We start from the raw sequence: 15,905 nt of genomic DNA on the forward strand, positions 1-15,905 counted from the left end.
ATCACAACTTTACTTAAGGAGACCGCGGTGGTCAAGCAAACCACACGACACCACCACTTGGGCACGCCTCTCTCCTCGTCCTCGTCGCCGTCGTCTGGTCTCCGTATATACAAAGGCCGGCGGAGGCGGCCGCGGGCGCCTTCCCCTCCCACTCCATCCTCTCGGCACCATACACGAATCGCCGATCCGGACCAGGGACCATGGACGCCAACGCCAATTGGCGCCCCACCCAGGGCTCCGACCCCGCCGCCGCCGCTGCTGCCGCCGCCGGCGTTGACCCGAACGCCCCCGCCGGAGGCGACTGGCGCGCCCAGCTCCAGCCCGAGGCGCGCAGCAGGATCGTCAATAAGATGTAAGGACTCTTAATTGGTTTGATTTGCTTTCCCCTCCCTCCCATCATATTAATTCGATCCTTCTTTCCCCCTTTCTTTTCCCGTTTCCGGCATACAAGAAAAAGTGAAGAATTTGCTCTGCTTTCGGGTCAATTTTATCATCGATCCGTCTGATATAGCTTTGATCTAGCCATAACCGTAGTAGCGGCGGCAAAGTATTCGTCGTGTCCCGGTTGTCTGCGCATATATTCTTAGGTCAAAATTTCGTATTTGGGGGATTCAGTAACCAACTTCTCCTACAGCTGCTTTGAATCCAGCCTAATTGCTTCTTTTTAACTAGAATCATTATATCTTAACAATTGAAAACAAGTTTAGTGACCAAGAGGTGCAAATTTGCCGTGGCACACACCAATTCAGTAGATAACAGATACCACAGCCGTTTCATTACGTAAGGGAAATTACTGATGTGCCGGGAGTTGCAATTCTGTTCTGGAACTAGTGTTCCTGTGTGCTTCCCCAAGGGATATTCCTCGCACCATCACAAGTCATGACTAAACCAAATAAATGTGAATTGAGAAGTTCAGAGATCTACCTCGACTGCCTGCTCTGCCTACTCGTTTTTTCCATGTGTACTTCTCAAATGCCACATATTGTCATTGCATGCAACTGTTGAAAGCAATGCGTTGGCCAATTTATTCACATTTTGCATTACATGCGTAGAATGGAAACTCTGAAGAAGCACCTGCCAGTATCGGTACCAGAGGGACTGAACGAACTTCAAAAGATCGCTGTACGATTCGAAGAGAAGATCTATACCGCAGCAACCAACCAGGTACAGTTAACCTACCTTTACGATTTCTCAGGGCCGGGTTCAAATATTTAATTATTGGTGGCAAGCAGGGTTTATGGGTCAGTTGTAGAACAGAACTGTCTCCCAAGTGATTTTTATGTCATGTTGTAGTACCTTTAGCAGTTCCCCTTTTTTAGACATTGGGTGACCTTTTGGCTCTGCAGTTGCCAAAGTTTTCCTTACCTGTTAGGAACATATCCTGATTTTTCAATCATGCTTCGGAACAAATGCAATCTTTTCTGTTGTGCTGGGACCTGAACTGGAGCCATGGTGTGCTGACACTCGCACTTGACCATTTGGAGCACAGCTCAGTTATCTTAGCATTTTTCCCTAATTATACTTACAGTAAATTAATAAATAATATGTATTTTTTGGCTATGTTAACAAAAGTATAGACCGAAATGGTGATCATGATCTATGTTATCATCGGTGACACGTCGAATCTAGTGGTGTTGCATCTTGAGTTGCTTCAGTCAGTTACTCTACCAGTTAATGTCTGTATGCCATGTGTCCATTCATTCAGAACTTTTATATAGGAAAAAACTCTCTTCTGTTAAAAGGATATTATTACTCAAGTCCAGGTGATACATGGTTCTATACAGTCATTTATCTCGGACCAATAATCAAGCAAAGGCATTATTCCTTCCCTTCCCTATGTGTTTGAACAAGCTTCATCTTACTTGGATCTATTCCAGCACATTCTTCTTCAAATTTATCTATTTGGTCACAGCATACCGTGTCACTCTTTCCATTTAGAATTTTTGTTTGTCACTCTTTTCATATCGCTTATTGAGGCAGTGTGCTTTGTTGTCTAGATGAGTGTTCATATGATTATATAATTCAAATGTTAGCAGTTGAAGCACTGGCTCAACCTTGCTAATTGCTAATCCCACAAGAACTTTTTGTTGCAAGCCATTGCTAGTACATTTGCTATAAAATATTTACATATTTTTCTTTTGTATTATATTCAGTCTGATTATTTGCGGAAGATTTCTCTGAAAATGCTCTCTATGGAGACGAAGACACAACAGGCTCCTGGAAATGCTCAAGTGATTCCAAATCAAAACAACCCTGGCCAAGGTACCAGATACAGTAAACTGAGTGTTGCACGTTTTATCATCTTTGCTTTTGGTTATAATTACTACTCCCTCCGTTCTGAATTATAAGATGTTTTGGATATTTTAATATGGACTATAGACAGACTGAAATGAGTGAACAGACACATTGAAATGTGTCTAAATGCATATTATTCAGAAAAAGCTAGAACATCTTATAATTTGGAACAGACTGATACATTACATCTAGTTGTGAGATGATATGCATTTTGCAACAAACCAACCTCCACACCTCTACAGCGTCACTAGTAATCAAGCACGTGAACATGCACGTTACATATAATTGCATGTAATTGAACCTACCATCATATAGATATACATAAATAACCAATGTGTTCTTTCTTCTGAGATGGAATAGCAGCAGTTCCATCAAAAAGATCCATCCACTGCATTAGTGCATACCACAAATCTAGCATCACCCAAAACAAGCTAAAATCATGGGCAATTTTGGTGCATACAGTAGCACAAAGAACAACACTAAACAAAATCGACCGAACTTTTGTAACAAGCTGCAAGGTTAAAGACCCAAATTTGCACGACAGACTTGAGGTTTTAAAGCATAACTTTCTGATTGCTTGACTCATGAAAAGATCAACCACAACATCAGAATCTGGATACATTTTTTGCCTTCTGATTGAGGAGAACTTCCTATATTGGTAAGCCTTTATAGTGCAGTAACAATCTGTCACTTTCCTTGTACCCAAAGAGCAATTCCGCTAATAATTCATCAAGGACAACTACAGCTTCATATTTCATACCATTTTAAGGAAAGTACTTTTACATACTTTATTTTGCAACAAAGTGTATTTAGTTTTTGTGATCTTTTACACCATGTCATGAATCCCAATAGTACTACAAGCATAGTCAAAACCACATTTTCATCCTATGTCTTTCTCAAATGAGTTAAGCATACCTGTTCTGTTTACCTGTCCAACTACATAGTCTACCTTTAGAATTGGAACATACTCTCTCAAAAAAAGAATTGAACATACCTGACATGGACTAGACAAAGATTTCCAATCCTACAAATTGGAGCATGGAAAGGATGGCAAAGCCAAAAAAAAAAGACACTCGGGGGAGAGGTTCTCTTTACTGACCTTGGCAGTATGAGAATTGATCGACCTAATGCTTCTATAGAAGGCAATGATTGCATATCCCATGTGTGAACAATGCCATGCCTGTTATTTGCAAAAAGGTCATGTTCCCTGAAGGCTGCAGCAGCATACTTACATGGGGGCAACCCTATTGGGCGGTCAACCGCGCCCAACCAAATGAGTGGTCAATTTCCGACCGATGACTTCCTCTTTTCGTACGGTCTAGCTATTCCATTTTGGTCTCACTATTTCCCTCTCAACCATCGCACGCTGGCAAAAATTAATTTTGAGCCTCCCGCGATTCGAACCGCCGACCTCACACGGACGGGGCTGGACCGAGGGAGTGCTTACCACCTGGGCCATTACCGCTTCGTGGTAGAAATAGACTCGCAGATATTTTGTACCATAGAGTATACATGGTAAACGTAAAAAGGCGTAACTTGTTTTCTGGAATCACCAAGTGAACTTGGGGTAAGCTGAAAACAAAGCAGCAAACCGATGATTCGGTCACCGAGTCACCAGTGCTGCCGATAAATTTAATGCACGTAAAAAATATGAACTCTTTTGTGCTAAATTTTTAAAACCTCTCGAACGACAAGTGTTATTTAAAATGTGTTTTTGTCAATGAAGCTATCTCGATGAGATCTTTAAAACTAGCATCTATGTTAATATATTTTGATAAAAAATTCAGGCTAAACGTCATCAATCCTCAAAAACGTGATTTATCAATGGAAAATATGAAAAATTACCAACCCAAAATGTTAATTTTGTTTAAAATATTTTGACGATTTTTTAGCTCATAAGTTATCAATCCTTTACCCGTATTTTATTAAGGGTTAATATGAAAAACTACCGATCTAGAAAGCTAAATTTTATTTAAATTATTTATCATTTTTTTCAGCTTACAAGTTATTAACTCTCTCCCGCTATTTTATCAACGGTAAATGCCAAAAAGTGACCCTAAAAAGCTAATTTTATTAAAATATTTTGTAAATTTTTTAGCTCACAATTTATCAACACCTCTACTTGTTATTTATCAACCGTAAATGCGAAAACTGATTGACCCGAAAAGCTAATTTCAATTAAAATATTTTGGCGATTTTTTCAGCTCACAACTTATCAACACTTCTGCTAGTTATTTATCAACGGTAAATGTGAAGACTTATCGACCCGAAAAGTTAATTTCAATTAGAATATTTTACCTCACAATTTATCAGCCCATTCATCCGTTGATAATCAACGGTAAATGTGAAAAGTTATCGGCCGAAAAATAATTTTATCTAGAATATTTTGGGGACATTTTTAGCTCACAATTTATCAATCGATAACTTTTAGCTCACAATGAAAACAATTTATCTAGTAATTATTTATCTGCGGTAAATATGGAAAGTTATCGACCCGGAAAACTAATTTTCTTTAGAATATTTTTGGAAAAATTTTAGGTCTCAAATTTATCAACCCCTATGCACGTTATTTATCAACGGTAAATGTGGAAAGTTATCGACCCAAAAAAGATAATTTCATTTAGATAATTTTAGCGACTTTTTAAGCTTAAAATTTATCAACCCCTCTTCCCGTTATTTATCAATGGTAAACTATAAAAATAATCAACCCGAAAAGCTAATTTCATTTAGAATATTTTGCAATTTTTTTTAGCTCAGAAGTTGTCGATCCTCTGCCCATTATTTTCTCAAGAACATGAGAAATCTTGATAAAAGATGGTACTTCATTTAAGTTGCAAGTGGTAGTTCATTTAAGTTGCAAGTGATTCCCCCACCCATTATTTCCCCAATAAAAAACCACCAGCCCCCCAAAAAGGAAATTATAAAACTTTGTTCAAAGAATCATAACTTAGCGTAGCAAATAAGAATAAAAAGGGAATTGATTAAAGGGAAGGGAGCAGTAGAATCCAGTTGCAACTAAAGTAAACTATGACTTAACTATAAAAGCAAAAGGAGAATTGAGCCAAACGAGAAATGGAAAAGGCAGGATTAGGGGGAATGTACTAATCTCTGTCCATCAATGCAATTATTGCTCCCTTCCTATTTTGGATAAAAAAAGTAACGTCTGGAGCAAATCCTACAGCCAATCGTGACAAAGGATGGGATGGGCTATCCTCAACATCGCGTGAAGAAAAGAAATTACGTGTGCGACCAGCCCACGTTCCGGTGCAGCGCACTTGCGTGAAAAACAACCATCATGCAACTCACCTCGTGACAAAAAAGGAAAACGGGGTTAGCTCGGAGGGATTAGCGGGAGCGAGCCGCACCCGTGCCTCGCGCGGAAGAGTTGACCGCGGGCGCGGTCAAGCGCCAGGGAGGGGATTCCCTTACATGGATAGATTTGGGAATAATTGAGAAAGAATCATACTACTCTACATGCACAACCCACTCTGACAAAAGGAGGAGCAGTTCGGATTTGGTTCAGCCATACATTGGCTAATATTTAAGCTTTTGTATTAGTGAGAGAAAATGATGGAAATTTTCTCCATTAACCACCAGTGTAAGTGTAACATACTAACATATATGATCCTACAATAAAAATGTTATTCCTTGCTAAAATAAGGAAAAGATGTTCATGCACCTAAAATTTGCATCATAAGAGGAGTTAAATGCTCAGTGTCCTTCTTCCCTGCATGACCAGGCAACACCTAGCTAGAAATTACATCGTGCACATGACAACACTCCAATTGTCTGATTCGAAGAAGGCTCTAGGATAAATAGACTTCTTTCTAGTTGCTACACGATCAGTAAAGAGAAGGTTGGATTATAGAAGGTTGCATACTCTACAGCTATAAAACAATTACGTGAAAAGAGACTGCATATGGGGCATGTGAGTCGTTTGATGCTTCGATGAACCGCACCTCAAAAATAAATCTTGATGCTTCGTCAATTCTAGCAGAGATGCATGTCGTGACACCCGTAGGGGGTGGCTGATTCAATGGCATGGCTGTCAGCGCCTGGACTGTGGTGGTCCTCCTGGGTTGTGGGCTTGCAGCAAGCGCTCGATAGGAGTTTTCTCTGTATCGAAATGTTCCAGAGATGCGTTCCGGGCGTGGATGCCCCTCCTCAGCGCTGCCTCTTCTCTGCTCTTGTGGGCGAGCAGCGCCACTGTCTCCCTCATCTAGTTCTGCACCAGCTGCTGTCTGCCGCCGTGATCTGTTTGATGATGACGCCATCGCTGACAAGAGCGGAAGCAGAGGGGCAGAGCATGCTGGAGGTGGAGTGCTTGGCGCTGGACCACACGGCTGAGCTGCGCCTGATCGCCATGGCTTCTGCTCCGGCAGATGGTGAGAGGACGATGAGCGAGGATGGAGGCGTGGGAGGACAGCGACAATTGCGACCGTGATTAGGGGTGAGAGGAGGTGCCGATGTTCTGTGGTTGAGCTGGGTGCTGAGGGAGCCGAAACCTTGTCGGGCAGGACTTGCAGTGCGCCGGCGGCGGTGCCCAAATTGTGTCCAGCAGGGAAGATTGCCAGGGGTTGGGTGGGTGGGTGGGTGTTGGGCATGGTGTGGTGTAAGGTGGTTTGGGGAAAAGTGTCTTCAGCAGTTTGATGAGGATGATTAGACGTGTGATTGGGGAACACTGTTTTAACGTAAATCTGAACCTCTGAATTCGTTGCCAGGATCTGTTGGATCTGCCACTCTGGTTCTTTTTATATTAGTAGACACAGTAAATGATTGGTTTAGGGTTTAGTGATCCCAACCACTGGTTCGGTGACCTGTGGTCTCTAGGACACCGCGGTTGGTCCAACTGACTGCTGGTTCAACCGGCGTTTTAACCAGTTCATAGCAGGTTGATTGGACGAATGGCACACCAGATTGGAATAGGGTTTGATTCTACTTTTTAAGATCCGGACTGCCTCCGATCAGACTGGCAGTTTTTCTGTTTTAATAACTATGCATGTGTCAGCAGTAGTGCAGAATTACTGTTTAACACAACAATGTGCCGTGGACAATACCCAACAACATTGCTGTATTATATTTGGCAGTAAGTGCTAAATAGGCATCAGGCAGCCCATCTTTCCTTTTCCCTTCGAATTAGTTGCTATATTTTGGGTTTGTTCACTTTAGGTTCTGCAACTTCTATATGAGGTCTGTTATGATTTTGAATGAACAAGAATTATATCAATGTCTGCAGTATCTTTTCTCCCTGTTCATGTGGTGTATCTGCTATGAAGGCATGTCATTCCACATAGGTCCACGGACAACTAAATCAGGCCCGAGGGCTCAGGATGGGAATGGGCCGGGTCAACCCGCTGCGTCGCTGACCTGACCCAAAATTTTGGGGCCGATGGGTCGCGTGGGTCGCGTGGGTTGGCCTTGAACGAGATTTGGGTCAGCGAAGCTGGCCCTAAGTAACCCGTTGGGTCTGCAGGGCCGACCCACCTCGAAATCTCATCTCACAGCAGTTGCTTCTTAGCCGTCGCTCTGCTGATCTCTTTCGTGGCGCGGAATTGCTCCAGCTCAGGCGCTCACAATCCTTCTCTGTTCAACTTGTCGCCTGACTGTGTACGAGCTGAGTACTAGCCGCATCAGATGGTCGTTCGCATGTGTTCATTTAGGTTGATCTTGCAACGAATGCGTCAATCGCACGACTGCTCTGCCGGCAAGACTAGCGAATACGCACACACACCTTTGATCGATTCTAGCTGTCCAGCTGAACTCACGTAACACCTAGAGTTGCTTACAGGGGTCGTATTGTCATTTCTAACATCATGTATGTATGACGCATGCACAACGTCCAGAATTGCTTGACTCGGTACACAGAAAATTGTATTGCTTTACTTCCAACCAAACATTATCAAAATTTGGGTCGACCCAAAATACCCATCGGGCCGGCAAGGCGCATATCTTGAAGCGCTAACATGTAGTCTTTAATTAAGTTAGTTGCATTTGCCTCATCACACTGCATCCTCATTGTGATTTTTCTAAGGATGTGTTTTGTTGTTGCTAAATTCACCATCCATTATAACATTTATGCACAAAGAATTAATGCTCTGTGAAGTGTTACCCTCATGTAATGATTCTACCATGGTAGATTAGGTTAAACGTTTGAGTCAGTTTACAAGTCTGTGACCATTGAGTTACAGTATCATTTGGACCATCTTGAGAGTTTTTTATTTATTTGTAGAATCATGTTTATCTCTCTTTGCCGCTACTTCTCCGATGTGAGCTGCTTCTAAGCTGGCCGCGAAGTAACCAACTACGTTGCTTCTCTCTTGATGAAAAGATATATGCAAAAGTTCGTTTGCATGGTCTCTAAAAGGATCAGTTGGCCAGCCCCTTAACTGCTCCAGTAGATGTTCTCTTTCTCATTGAAAATACCGAAAGTTACTGTCTCAGTTTGATCTGTAAGATGCTGCTTTTAGTGTTTTGTGTGCCTGTTACAGTTTCATAGGAAGTATTTGCTCACAAGATATTTAACACACGTGGTATATCTTTTCTCAAACAGCTCCTGGGCTTCCACAAGGCAGTAATCAAACACAGACATCAGCAATTCCCTTGATGTCTCAGCAACAGGGCCGACAGCCAAATACTTCTTCATCTGTACAAGCTTCTTCACTCACTAGTATCGGACAGAACATGCCAGGTGTTAACCAAACATCAACGATGCAGAATGTGTCTGTCATGCCGCAGAACACAATGAATAATGGCTTGATGCAAGGCAGCTCTCAAGATATTTATGCTGCGCAAAGGCAAATGGCCGGAAGGCAGCAACAACAATCACAGCAATTAATGTATCAGCAGCAGCAGCAAATGTTAATGAAGCAGAAGTTGCAGCAGAATTCACTTATGCAACCACATATTCAGCAGCAGCAATCTTTGTTGCAGCCAACACAGCAATCATCACAGCAGCCCATCATGCAAATGCCGTCTGGCCTTCACCCTGGGCAGTCCACCGTTTCTCAGACGCAGCCAATGGCCATGCAGTCAGCTACACAAAGTGGTATTCAACAGAATCAACTGAATTCCGTACAATCTGTGCAATCATTACTCCAGCAACCTCAGCAATCTGTTGGGAGGCAGCAGCAACAAGGACAACCCTCCATGCATCAGCAGTCTTCTATTCAGAGTCAGCAGCCCAATATTCCATTACAACAGCAGCAACAGCAGTTGATGGGACAGCAGTCAAATTTACAACAAAATCAGCTAATTGGTCAACAGAATGCGGCTGTGGAGATGCAGCAGCAGCAGCAGCAGCAGAGGCTACCAGTTCAGTCAAATAATCTTTTGAATGTGCAGCAAACACAACAGATGTTGAACCAGCAGTCTATGCCTTTGCATCAGCCACAACAATTGGGCTCTCAGACAAACATGTCAAGTCTACAGCAGCAGCAACAGAATCAACAGCAGCAGCTTCTTGGAACTGTGAATAATGTTTCAAATATGCAGCGGATGCATATGCTACAAACAAAGGCTCAGCAACCACAGCAGCAACAGCATGCTCAGCAGCCATCAATGGGTTTGATGCAACCTCAGTCTCAACACAACCAACTTCAACAGTCACAGCAGCATCTTATGGCGCAGTTCCAGTCTCAGCCTAACCAACTGCCACAGCAATTGGGGATCTCAATGCAGCAAAGACTTCAAACGTCAGGTGGCATGCTCTTGCAACAAAATAATATGGATCAGCCAAAGCAATTTATTCAGGCACAAAGGGGCCTTCAAGAAGTTTCATCTAGTAGTAAGTTTTCGCATATACTTTCCTTCTAGACGCACCATATGCCCTTATTGTTACACCCTCTTCTTTTTCTCCTTGTTCTTAGGTTGATCGTGCAGTTTAAACTAGCTGATGTATCTGGCCTTGCTTTCCTAGAAAAGTCTAGGGGAAAATAGTGTGTTGTCCATCAGGAATAGTGCTAACGGTTACATCTGACTAGTACAGGTTCTTATTAGACCACAACCTGAACTTTGGATACTAAGGGCACCGCAAGTGCATGCATCTTAGGCTGCATCATATCCATTAAATATGTATTTTGACTTTTACAGTGTCTTGTATCTTGGCCTTTCTAGTGCTCAAAAGTGCCACCTTCTCTTAAGCACCCACATTGGATGCACGGAGTTAATGTGATGAAACTGTCTCTTTCCTAAATATCGTCTCTTCACAGAATCCTACACATTGATCATTAAGTCTTGTATTCATCTTCCACTTATACTCACATGATCTTAATAAATATATGACCCATTGGGATGGCGAGTATCTAAGGGACATGGCAAAATCAGTGGCGGAGCCATAGCCCAGCAAGCTTGGGCGGCTGCCCTGTCTCAGCTAGAAAGGCGTTCACAATAGTATTTTGTGAGAGAAAAACATACTTATCTTGGGTTTTGTGATAGCTGTATCTGGATTAAGATACGATATCTCATTCTCCTCATTAGAAAGGCGTTCACAATAGTATTTTGTCTAGGTGGCATGTTTGATATCATTGCATTGGGTTTGACACTTCGCCCTAAGTACGATTCCTCAACAATTTATGGAATTAATATTTGTGCAAACTACCTCCAAAAAAATTGACAGCCTTTTGGAGATGATAACCTTATATTCATAATTCAGATGCAACTATATGTACGGTTGATCGGAGGCCAGCCTCAAAATGGAATTATATGTTGATGCATAACTGTGTAGTGATCAAGTAAATTTGTTACCATGTTCACTAAGCTGACTATTGAGCTTCTTCCGTTTCTGTTTATCATGTTGGATTTTGTTATTTGTGGGAAATTTTGCTCGAAAATGCTATTCTAATTGACTAAGGTGGCCCTATTGATCTTCTATGACCCTATTTGGTTATCTGATTTGTGAACGCTTTTGCTGAAAAGCGCTACTATGCATAAATGTTGCAATTTGAGATCTGGTTCGTTGCTGCCTCCGTACATTCTTAACAGCTAGTGCACAAGTTCTTGACTTACCCCTGCGTTCCTGCCTATGATGTACTTGCAGCTAGTTATTTGTTGGCTTATTCACCATATCATGGTACTCTCTGACAACCTTGTGTTTTTTATGCAGCATCTGCCGACTCGACTGCTCAAACAGGCCATGCAGGTGCAGGTGATTGGCAAGAGGAAACTTATCAAATGGTAAGGCATGATATTGATATCATCCCTTTTGGCACCCCATTTTCTTGGAACTTACTAAAATCCATAGAAAGGGACCCCAGAAGAAAGAGGTTGAGATTTCCCTGATCTAGATTCTTAGAAGATGAAATAGCATGCCATGTTGGATGCTGGGGCCTCTTATTTTTGCATGTCCTGTTGCCTGTTATCTCTTCTTTTGATCTGTTTCCAACAAACTCCCTTTCTGGAATTGGAACCAGAATTTCATGGGCTGATTGCAAGAGAAAAGATCTCGGTCCCGGGTGCATGTGCACTACCATAGCTCTACCTAGCTACGCCCTAGACAGCCAAATAGTATGACTATTGGATATAGTAAAACCGCAAGGCAGTAAGCAATCTTTAATTCTTTATTAACCTGATGGTTTATTTAATAGGCATCATAGTTTCTTTTGTTTTAGATTTGTGTGCTTCTCATAGCTACTTAAATTATCTTGGCAGTGACTTAATGAAACACTGGTCTATTAGTTCTATTTTCACCTCTATATAGCTTCTGCAAGAAATTTATGTGTATGTGATCTTTGTCGTCGACAGATTAAGAACTTGAAGGACAAATACGCTGCAGAACTCAGTGAGTTGTTCAATAAGATCTCTCAGAAGCTGCAGCAAGTTGACAACACCATACCACCTCTAAAGCCATCTGAACAATATGATAGAATGAAGAGCTTTAAAGTAATGTTGGAGCGTATATTACAAGTGCTGAATGTGAGCAAGAATGGTGTCCAACCGGGTCTGAGTGACAAAGTTCCTCAATATGAGAAACAGATTATTAATATCTTGAATTCGCAAAGAAGGAAGCCTCTGCAGCCACAAGTACAGCAACAGTTCCAGTCACCTGCAGGACAAGCTCCTAATTCTAACATTTCGCAGCAACAACAGCCTTCCCAAAGTTTGCAGCAGCATGATAGTCATACTAATCCTCAAGCAAGCTTGTCAAGTATGAGCACCGGATTACAGTCCTCTAGTGCAGCTGGTATCCAGCATGTACCTGCGCCTCCAGCAACAAACTTCAGTGTCCCAACACAGCAAAATGGTGCAAACGTACAGCAGCAGCAGCAGCTGGCTGGCTCTAACTTGGAGGCTGCTCAAGGAAGCAATTTTAGTTCTTTGCAGCATGGTTCGATGAGTGGCACATTACAACAGGGAAGCACTGGGCAGATGCAGGGTACAATGAATACACAACTGCAGACTAGTAGCATGTTATCTCACAACTCAATGAGTACGATGCAACCTAATGCTAATTCCATGCAAGCAAATGCAAGTTCATTACAGCAGATGAAGCAGCAACAGCAGGATCATCAAATGATGCAGAATCAGCAAATGAAGCGTCAGATGTTTCAACAATACCATCAAAAGCAAATGCTTCAACAGCAGCTCCCAGTACAGCAACAGTTACAGAAACAGCATCCAGTACAGATGCAGATTCCACAGCTTCATGCTGGAAATGATGTAAACGAGTTAAAGGTTAGACAAGGAACTGCAATGAAACCTGGAATGTATCAACAACACCTCGGCCAACGCAGTAACTATTATCATCAGCAGTTGAAACAGGGTGCTTTCCCTATTTCGTCACCACAAAGCCTCCAAGCATCATCCCCACAAATTTCGCACCATTCTCCTCAGGTTGATCATCACAATTCGTTGCAATCTCAAGTTAAGACTGGGACACCATTGCATTCAGCTAACTCACCATTCGTTCCATCGCCAACCCCATCTGTTGCCCCGTCTCCTATACCGGTGGATTCAGACAAACCACTCTCCGGTATATCTTCACTTACTAATATTGGGCAGGCTGGACATCAGCAAACATCCCTAGCGCCACATACACAATCAATTGCCGTGAACACACCAGGGATATCAGCATCGCCTTTGCTAGCAGAATTTACAAGTGCAGATGGAAGTCTGGCTAACATGCCGACTCAAGCTCCAATTAAATCAAGTGCAGCAGAAAGGCCTCTAGATCGCTTACTTAAAGCAGTTAGTATCTTGCCAACTTACATTTACTGTCTTCTTTTGTTTTGTTGTGCTTAATTAGTACTGTTCCGAATGCATTGTAAAACTTCATTATTTTCAAACATGTGCATACTGTTCTTAAGCATACTGGCTTAAAAAATATGAGGGCCAAGAATGGGGATTTGGCTAATAGGAGGTAGATATATCATGCATTTTTCTGGCAAAATCTTTATGTTTCTATGTTGCTAAGTTTATATATATATTTTTTAATCTTAAACGTCAATTAATTAGTCATGCAAATCATAAGAATGGTGCTTAATAATTTTCGTTCTTACTGTGGAAATCTGAAATAATAGTCTGGTATAACATGAAAATATAATGCCCCACTTCAATCAACAGTTTTTTCAGATAATAGTGATAGTGCTTACACACGTTCAACATGCCACCACCTTAATATTTGAAAGCACATTTAACATGTAATAATAGAATTGACCTGGTTGTTACCGCCCTTCATTATTACTGTACCGAATTCAGTTTTGTTGTCCAGTAGTCTCTGCTGTTGTGTAGTATGTACGAAGTCATTTGCTCCATTTAATTCAATCCATTTAATTGAGAAATTAATTCTGTTGATGATATGAAATAATAGTCTTCGAGTTATTATATTTTGCCTATTTTAATTCAACATTGTGTTACATGCAGTTGCGAACAACACAGCGCCCATCTCTTAATGCTGCGGTTAGTGACATACGGTCTGTTGTCAGCATGATCGACAGGATTGCTGGGTCAGCACCCGGTAATGGTTCGAGAGCTGCTGTTGGTGAAGATTTAGTTGCTATGACGAAGTGCCGGTTACAAGCCAGGAATTTTATAACAAATGATGGAAGTGGTGCATCGAAGAAAATGAAGCGTGATACAAGTGCCATGCCTCTTAATGTGTCATCAGCTGGAAGTGTGAATGATAGCTTCAAGCAAATATTTGGTGTTGACACCCCAGATCTACAGTCAACTGCAACCTCGCGTGTGAAGTGGCAAAAAATTGAGGTATGTTGTTTAAGATTTTCTGTTGATAAGCTACGAGAACATGGCATTATCCAGTAGTTATACTTAAAGCAATGGTCATCTATATATTATAAGTCTTGTGAAAGAAGGGAAATGGAGTAATTTGATGGGAGATGTTTGTAGTTGTTAGCCTACCTTGCATTTTATCTGGCATCTGGTTCATCTTTGTGCAGGTAAATTATGCTCTCATGGAGGAGATCCAGGAGATAAACCAACAGCTCATAGATACAGAACTCCGTGTATGTGAGGACGATGCTGACTCATCCGCTGCTACATCTGAATGGGCGGAAGGGACAGTTATCAAATGCACATATACTGCTGTTGCTGTTAGTCCGAGCTTGAAGTCCATGTTTGCATCTGCCCAGATGGTGAGCTTTTGAATCCACACTCGATTGTGTTGAGGACCTCTATCATCTGCTCATTTCCTCTATTTTGGAATGTTCCAGAGTCCAATTATGCCATTGAGGTTGCTTGTTCCTGCGGGCTACCCTAAATGCTCCCCGGTGCTCCTTGACAAATTTCCCGATGAACAAAGGTCAGTAGCCTCACTGTTGATTAATTCATGTGTGTCATTTCTATCCCGGTTCTTTAGCTGAAGATTGAACTAACTGTGCGGCAATGGACCTGCATCAGAAACTCCGATGACCTGTCTAGCAAAGCCAAGTCGAAGTTTGGGACATTGCTGCGGGGTCTAGCTGAGCCCATGTCACTACAAGAAATTGCGAGGACCTGGGACGCTTGTGCCCGGAAAGTCATTGAGGAGTATGCTCAGAAAACTGGTGGAGGAAGTTTCAGTTCGAGCTATGGCTGCTGGGAGAGTTGTGTAGGTGCATAAGCCGTGTCTTATGTTGCATGACCGCCAAGTGCAGTTGCCATTGGTTATATTTTCTACATATACACACATTAATTTAAAGGTCGAGCAACGGTACAGTGGCTACTTGTGCTGTATCTGTGATTATATTTGTGGAAGTGCTCACTGTTAGCTTGATATGTTAGGGCATTTTTGTGCAATACCATGCATATTGTAAGTGGCTGTGAGTAAATATTATTGTTTATCATAATGAGCATGAGCAGTTTCTCAAAGGGCTCTTAGAAGGTCTAACTGGTTGTTTGGCTGGCTACTAAATAGTGTCTTCCATCTCCACTTATATACATGTTCCCCTCGTTTCCCTGGTCTTTTAGTCGCTTAGGTGGTGCAGAAAAAACCCAAATCTTTGTTTTTGTTTTTACTAGTGGAATGCTCATGTTTCGCCAGGGCTCCGTATATCCAATGTCACAATATTATATGGCTCCCTACTTTATGGGTAGTGTCACAAATATTACACGTGTAGATAATGCGTGAAAATATTTAAGTACAAATTATTAAAACGGCTCCGTATGTCCAATGCCACAAT

General features: G+C 41.9%; 1 protein-coding gene across 1 annotated transcript; it reads left to right on the plus strand.

Moving 5' to 3' along the window:
- The first annotated feature begins 36 nt into the window (after window positions 1-36).
- On the plus strand, window positions 37-15,594 carry LOC124692910 (mediator of RNA polymerase II transcription subunit 15a). Its single transcript, XM_047226350.1, has 10 exons — window positions 37-352; window positions 1,053-1,164; window positions 2,154-2,262; window positions 8,846-10,078; window positions 11,396-11,466; window positions 12,034-13,476; window positions 14,152-14,493; window positions 14,685-14,879; window positions 14,958-15,046; window positions 15,145-15,594. Exons 1-10 carry the CDS (start codon window positions 201-203, stop codon window positions 15,344-15,346), a joined length of 3,948 nt encoding a protein of 1,315 aa, XP_047082306.1. The 5' UTR covers window positions 37-200; the 3' UTR covers window positions 15,347-15,594.
- Window positions 15,595-15,905: the final 311 nt, after the last annotated feature.

The sequence above is a fragment of the Lolium rigidum genome, chromosome 2 (assembly GCF_022539505.1).
Source record: "Lolium rigidum isolate FL_2022 chromosome 2, APGP_CSIRO_Lrig_0.1, whole genome shotgun sequence".
NCBI classification, from domain to species: domain Eukaryota; kingdom Viridiplantae; phylum Streptophyta; class Magnoliopsida; order Poales; family Poaceae; genus Lolium; species Lolium rigidum.

Bases quoted from the DNA above. Each gene is read 5' to 3' on its own strand.
- LOC124692910 (XM_047226350.1), top strand. From the start codon at position 201: ATGGACGCCAACGCCAATTGGCGCCCCACCCAGGGCTCCGACCCCGCC. The intron at 10,079-11,395 runs GTAAGTTTTCGC...TTTTTTATGCAG, and splicing joins TCAAGAAGTTTCATCTAGTA to CATCTGCCGACTCGACTGCT. The intron at 14,880-14,957 runs GTGAGCTTTTGA...GGAATGTTCCAG, and splicing joins TGTTTGCATCTGCCCAGATG to AGTCCAATTATGCCATTGAG.